The 7,733-nt window shown below is 35.8% G+C and overlaps 1 protein-coding gene across 9 annotated transcripts in view; it reads right to left on the reverse strand.

The window, feature by feature from the left end:
* Positions 1 to 7,733, reverse strand: part of Ccdc88a (coiled-coil domain containing 88A) — a 161,713-nt gene that overhangs the window by 69,194 nt on the left and 84,786 nt on the right. For all 9 annotated transcript variants that reach the window (XM_004632433.3, XM_023716401.1, XM_004632434.3 and 6 more), the window contains one exon: positions 3,884 to 3,965. In XM_004632433.3, the coding sequence (XP_004632490.1) occupies positions 3,884 to 3,965 (82 nt within the window). The remainder of the gene's footprint in view (positions 1 to 3,883; positions 3,966 to 7,733) is intronic.

Raw genomic sequence — 7,733 nt, forward strand, 5'->3', positions numbered from 1 at the left:
AACTCAAGAAACAAAACAGACCTGAGGATCAGTGGAACAGATTAGAAAATACAAACATAACTCCAAACACACTCAGCCATCTTTGACAAAGGGGCCAAACATATTCACTGGAAGATAGCCTCTTTAATAAACTGTGATAGAATGCTCAGTGTGCATGCCTGTAATTCCAGCACTAAGGAGGCTGAGGCAAGAGAACTGCAGTATGTTAGTTCAAGGCGAGCCTGGCTATACTACAGAGTGAGACCCTGTCTCAAAAACAAATAAATAATTATGAAAAAATAAATGGTGATGGGAAAAATGGCTTTCCATATCCTGAAAAATAAAGCTAGGCCCATGTGTATCACCATACACTACTGTCAAAATGGATCAGAGATCAAAATATCAAAACAAACACTAAAGCGGAGAAAATAGTAGAAATCGTAAAGACGTAAGAGTAGGCAGAGAGTCCATGAACAAAACCCAGATCACATGAGAAATACTTTGAAGAATCAAAGATTGGGATCTCATCTTATTAAAAAGATTTTGCACAACAAAAGAAATCACCAACAGAGTGAAAAGACAAACCACAGAGTGGGAAAAAATTTTAGCCAGTTGTCCCTTGGGTAAAGGACATATCCTTAACATATAAAGAACTGAAAAAAATTAGACCCCCCCAAATTTAAAGACCCAGTCCAAAAACAGGAATCTGAAATGAAGAGATACTTTTCAGATGAAGCAAAAGAAATAGCAAATAAGCATATGAAAAGATGTTTGCCATCATTGATCATTCAAGAGATGAAAATCAAAACAACACTGAGGTTTCATGTCACCCTGGACAAAATGGCTACCACCAAGAAATCAACCAACAACAAATGGTGGCAGGCCTACAGGGCAAAGGAGCACTTCTCTACTGTTGACTGGGAATGCAGACTGGTGCAGGCACTGTGGAAATCAGTGTGGAGATTCTTAGAGGTCCTATTCAGCTCAACTGTTCTGGGTATCTTCTGAAACAATTAAAAAATCATAACACACTGATATATATGCACCCATGTTTATCGCAGCACTGCTTGTAATAGCTAAATCTTGGGAACAACCCAAATGTCCATTAACTGAGGAATGGATAAAAAAAAGATGCGGGGTTTTTAATATAATGGAGTAGTACTCAGCCATAAAGAAGGATAAACCTGAGATGTGTATAGGCAAATGGATATGACCTGAGGTCATACTTAGTAGTGAAATCCATCAGATCAAATCAAATTGTAAACATCGTATTATCTCCTGGTGTGAGAAACTGAAAGATGTAAGTTCCAAAACCTGTGAAGCAGGAAGAAAATTCTTCAAAAGCAAAGAGGAATTAGTGTGAGGGGAAAAGGGAAAGAAAGGCAAAAAATACAAGAGAGTTATACTACTAGTTTCTCTTAGCTCATTGAAAGAAAATGTTTGTGCTAATATCATTTGGAGGATTTTTTAATTCCCACATTTTATATTCTGAGTAACCACTTAAAGGGTAACAATATGTAATATATTAACTATTATTAGGAATATGTAAAACTTTTAAACTTTTATTCTTAAGTCAAAAACTAAAAGGATTTTAAACGTATATATAGGGTATATACAAGTTTTTATATAATGTTCTTTAGTAGGAATATAAAAATTAAAGATATTTAAAACTAAGTTAACCTCTATTTAATCACTTGCAACTAATTAAAGATAAAAAAGATAACATTAAACTAGAGGACAGTAAAAATACAGACAAAGCAAGATCCATTTCTAAAGCAGATCACTTAGTACTTTAGCAAAACCTTACTAAATATTTTTTTAATGCTTCCAAGCACAGTGAATAGTGCCATTCATTTTTCAATGCCATTTGCGACTATGGAAGGCATGGTCAGACGTCACTCCTTAGTAGAAACAGTTTACATCTCTCATACTAGTCTTGACTTTTGTTATGGCTTCTATCTAATATTCCCCAAAGCCTCCTGTGCTAAGAGGTGGGGCTTTTCAGAAGTAGTTGGTAGTGTGTGATGCTGGGATAACTAAACAGGTTTAGCATAGTTGTGGGTGTGCATAATGGAAGGCCTGCCCCCATGGATGTGAGTGGCACTAATGAATAGGCTTATAGCCTGGATGGAATATGAAGGGAAAGGCAGGCTTGCTGCTGGGTGGGTGCATGCTGCTTCACAGCCTCCTGCCTGCTTTGCCGCAGAATGAGGAGACTGCGATGCCCCTCTGCCACACACCCTGCCTTGGAGCCAGCCAAGGTTGGTTTCAGCCCACTGAAACCTCTACAGACTGAAATAACTTTCCTCCTCTGTCTTTGGTTGTCAGGTATTTTTCTTGGCAGCAAGACAGTAACTAAGATAACCTTCAAAAGGTTAAAAGCCTTACTATAATTCTTTAGAACAGAAGTTTGCAAAATATAAGCCAGGGCCTCTGAAAGATAAGAGGGTCCATAAGCCTTTTGGGGGAGTTCATGAAGTCTAAACTATTTTCATAATAAATAGTAAGACATTATTTGTCTTTCTCACTCTTATTCTCTCAGGATGGTGCTATGGTTTTCCAGTGACAGCATGTTGTGACATCTTTAAAATGGAGTGCATAAGCAGATATGAAAATCTAGGTGTTTTTGATTATGCCAGGTATTAAACATCTGCAAAATGGATTTGCAAAAATGTAATAGTATCACTTTTTCCCCCTAAGTTTCATTTTGTCCTGGAGAACTATTCCTCTATAGCAGAAACATATGAGAAAACTACTGTGATGAAGTGGAATAGCAGCCATTGCATATATACAAATAAAAACTAAGATATCCAAAAAAGAACAATATGCAATGTATCAATTACTGAAACTGTCCTACTAATCAATTTTGAAACTGTCTCATTGCTATTTGTTTCTCAATAAAATTATTAAGAAAAAAGAATAAAATGTAGTGATACATGTGAAAAAACAAAAACAAACGATATCCAGCCTCATTTGTCTGGAAAGGTCCCAGTTCATGACAATGCAAATGGAGTGTTCTCTACCTTAAAAACAACACTTAAGGTAAGTAAAAGGAAAGAAACTGTTTTCTAGATTTACTCTAATATCTATGGGTTAAAAAGCACATGAACTATTCTGAAATGAAAAAAAAAAAGGGATTTTTTTTTTTTTTTGGTACTTTAGGGAAGGATCTACAGGGTGTTCAGGGTCTCACTGCGTAGATCAGACTCCTAGTGATCTGCCTGTTTATAGCCTCCCAAGAGCTGGGATTACAGGCGTGCACTACCATGCCCAGTCTCAATTGCTGTCTCAGCGCACCCCGGGGGCAGGGCCAGCAGGGCAGGCTTGAGGATCGAGGTCCTGGCCCCTGCATCTGCTTGCAGGTGCTTTAATTTGCTGAGCTATTTGGCCAGCCCTTAACAATGATTAAAAGAAGTGATTTTTTTTTTTTTTTAAACCAGGAATTGAACTCAGGACCTTACATTTGCCAGGCAGTGCTATGCTGCTATCCTGCCCTAAAAGAAATAAACTCTTAAATAATCTTAGCTCAAAATGAAATTCAGCCATATGGAATTCTCAACACCAAAGAACAGAGACAGAGGAAGATACACAATTCATACTATGTAAGTGTTCAGCTTTCAAGTCCAAAGAAACCAAGCACACAAGACTTGGAACTACCCCAGTTCCCAGAGACTCTTTTGAATCACAGCATATTCTAAACAGTAGAATGGAAAGTTCTAAGATTTTCTAGTTTTGGCTCTGACATTTTTGATGAAAGAAACACTGAAAAAATCATCGATTTCTTTAGGCTTCAATTACCTCGATTATTTACATAAAATACTAAGGTTGAGGTTATACAGTACAAAGAAAAAAATAACTGCCAATTACTTGGTGGGCCTGTATTATAAGAGTTACAAGTACAAACCTCTTGTTGCAGTCTTTTTAGTTCTATTTCCATTTGCTCAAGTTCTTGTTTACAGTCCAATAATTGTTCAGTCTTCTCCTCCCTTAAACACATGAACATATTTATTAAAGAGTAAGCCTACTTTCAAAAACCATAATCATCTGCAATAATACAAATGAATTGCCCTTAATAACCAGTTGAACATACTATCAAAAATAACTCCAGGGGCTGGTGAGATGGCTCAGTGGTCTAAAGCACCTGCTTAGAACAAACTTAGCAAAGCACAGGGACCACGGTTCAATCCCCCAGCACCACATGCCAGCCAGCCCTGCCCCCTGGTGGGCTGAGCTGGCCCCCCCCCCAACAAAATTAAAAAAAAAAAAAAAAAAAAAAAAACTCCAGCCAGAGGAGAAAGATATCAGAAATGTGTATAATTAGATGTTTTCACACTTTTCCTTAATATCCTTTAAAGGTTAACCCCAAAGACTAATATCCTCATAATTTATGATGCACTTTTTCTCTCACTCTTTATCTTTCCTGTTCCTTGCTCCACTTGTATCCTGTCCTCTCTCTTCCTATTCTCAATGGCCTAAGACAAAGTGAAAGGAGTCCTATGTAATATAATATTTATCTGGTTCTGAGATGCTGTCTCCAAACTATTTTCATCATTTACATGGCCCCCCAAAGAAACTACATTTATTACCCGTCATATAGATACTAAAATCTTTACTTGCAGCTTTTAAATGTCCTTAGTTTCTTCTATAGTTTTTTCTCTTTGAACTACTTTACTTCTCTTTTTAAATCTCCCTGTCAGATCCCCTTCAAAGTAAACCTAAATTATCCCTATCTTTCCACTTGCTGTTAATAAAAAGCCACTCTATAAACATATACTTGCCCATAGCTCTTCATATACCTTTTGGAAACCTTTTTCTTTTGTGTGTGTGGGACAGGATCTTACTATAAAGTTCAGATTAGCCTTGCACTCACTATATAGTCCAGGCTGGCTTTAACTCATGGCAGTCCTCTTGCTTCACTCTGAGAGCTGGGTGGAAACTATAATATATTTTTTAAAATCTTTTATTTACTTATTTATTTGGCACAGGGTCTTGCCACACAGCTTGTACTCGCAGTGATCTTCCTGTCTCAGCCTCCCTAGCACTGGGATTACAGGTGTGCACCACCATGCCCGGGGAAACTATATATATATATATTTTTGAAACGGTAGTTTTTAATTGTAGAGAAGTATTCCCCTTGTTGATAGACAAATCACACTATTGAGCTCTTTTTTCACTGTAATAAATAATGCCTTAGTAGAAAAATTACTTAAAATCATGTGTATTGAAAGACATACATATTTCTAAAGTACAGTGCAAATTTAAAGGTACCTGGCATATGCTGTCAAAGTGCCCTCCAGAAAGGTCATTACCAACCAGAAAAAGATGAAGGGCCTATATATAAAATAATTTGATAATGAAAAATGCTTCTATCATTCTAACTTGTATTTCTCTGAATATTAGGAAAAGCTGAATTTGTTTTCCTGTTTATATAATTAAATTTTCTAATTTTGTTAATTAGTAGTTGACATCTAATTCCTGATTTTCTACCAGACAGCATGTCTTCTTCTTAGATAAAATGCCTTTTATGAATGTTACTTTTTATAAATGTTTATTAGATGGTTGAATACTTTTTAAAAATTAATTTTTATTGTGATTCCATAACGAAGTTGCCTTCTTTTTGGTGGTACCAGGGATCAAACTCAGGACCTTGCACTTGCCAGGCAGGCAATTATTCCACTGAGCTATCTCCCTGGCCCAAAAGTTGCCAATTTGATCACCTTAAGTGTACAATTCAGTAGAATTACATTCAGTGAAGAATGTCTGTTCCTCAGTGTATACATGAAAATTTTTGTAAATGTTCATAAAAATGCATATATTCATAGCAGCGTTAGTGTATGTTGGCAACACATAATAGCAAAGTTCACCATTTTCTATTCTTTTATCCCCCTTTCATATCCCATTAAGCTCCATCCCTATTTCCCAAGTCAGTCTTTTTTGTTTCCTAGTATCTTTCATTTTTGTATTTCAGATTTCTTATATATTAGAAAATGTGACATTTTACCATCTGACAAGCTCTCTCCGTTTTCCTGGAAATGGAAGGATTTCAATATTTATGGATGACTGCGTGGAGTACATATGCCACACTTTCTTTATCCATTTATTTGTCTACTGTTGGACATTAAGGCTGTTTTGGGGGCTTAGTCATTGTGAATTGAGCTGCTATAAACATGAGTATACATTATTATTATAGTGTATCCTTAACTCTTTTAGAGATATACCCTGAAGAGAGATATAGGTAGAATTTCTATTTTTAGCTTTAGTAATCTAAATACCAATTTCCAATGGTTGTGCTAGTTTACATTCCCAACAATGGAGAAGTATTTCATTCTCCCACATCTACATGAGCACTTACTGGCTTTTTGCACCTTGATTGTGTTAAGGTGCAATCACAGCTGTCCTGCTTTGTTATTTCCCTTGTCATGAAGGGTGATGAACAATTTATCATGGAGTTATTCTTCACTTACATGTCTTTTTTTGAGAACTGTCTATTCCTTTCAACTGCCCTCTTTTTGACTGGGTTTTTTATTTTTGGAGTTGTCACTTTTGTTTTTTTTTTAGTTCTTATGCATTCTAGATCTTAATACTACATCAGAAGAATAGCTGGAATTTTTTTTTTTTTTTTAGTTCTACAAGTTATCTTTTTACTCTTGTTATTTCTTTTGCTGTGCAGGTTTTTAATCTGATCTAATTCCATTTGTTGATTCTTGATATTATTTCCTATGCTACTGGAGTTCTGTTATGAAGTCCTTGCTTTTTTCTATGGCCTCAAGCATTTTCCTTTGGGTTTTTTGCCAGCAGTTTCAAAGAATCTAGTTTTATACCTAGAGCTCTGTGCAGGTTGAGAGATATGGAATCACTTTCAATCTTCCATACATGAATAACCAGTTTTCCTAGCACTATCTGTTAAAAAGGCTATTTTTTTCTTTAATGTATGATTTTGGTGTGTCAAAAATCAGAGTTGACGATACACAGGGTTGTTTCTGTGTATTCTGTTCTGTTCCACTGGGCTACATATTTATTTTTCTGCAGTAGCGTGAAGTTTCTGCTATTATAGCTTTGCAGTGTATTTTCCAACCTGGAATTGTAATTCGCTCTTTTTTCTCAGGACTGCTTTGGCTATTCTGGGTCTCTCTTGGTTTCATATTAACTTTAGAACTGTTTTTTGTTTTGATTTTCTAGTTCTGTGAATCATGTTGTTGGCATTTTAACAGGGATTACATTGAATCAATAAGTCATTTTTGGTAATACAGCCTTTTATTAATTCTGCTTACCCAGGAACCTCAGAGGATCTTTTTATTTCCTAATGTTCTCTTTGGCTTCTGTCCTTAGGGTTCTGAATTCTTCATTACAGAGGTTTTTCACATCCTGTGATTATGTTAATTCCTGATTATTTCTTTTAAGGAATCACTAATATACTTTTTTCTTATTTATTTTTAGGTAGTTCATTGTTCATTTACTGTTTGTATTTGACCCTAGCCTGCTAGTTTGCTGATTTATCAGCTCTTAAAGTTTTCTGGATCTTCTGTATAAAAGATCACATCATTTACAAATAGAGATAATTTGACCTTTTCTTATTTATATCCCTTTCTTTTGCCAGTTTCAAGTTGTACATTGAACACAAGTGGTGAGCAGATAGTTTGTCTCCTAGATTATAGGGGGAAAGGATAGTTTTGTGGCATTCAGTATTATGTGGGCTGTGGATCTGTCATATACATGGATTATACCAGTCCTTCTATGGTTTTTTTCATCAGTTT

This window comes from Octodon degus, unplaced genomic scaffold (assembly GCF_000260255.1).
Source record: "Octodon degus isolate 3935 unplaced genomic scaffold, OctDeg1.0 scaffold00048, whole genome shotgun sequence".
In the NCBI taxonomy this organism is placed as follows: Eukaryota; Metazoa; Chordata; class Mammalia; order Rodentia; family Octodontidae; genus Octodon; species Octodon degus.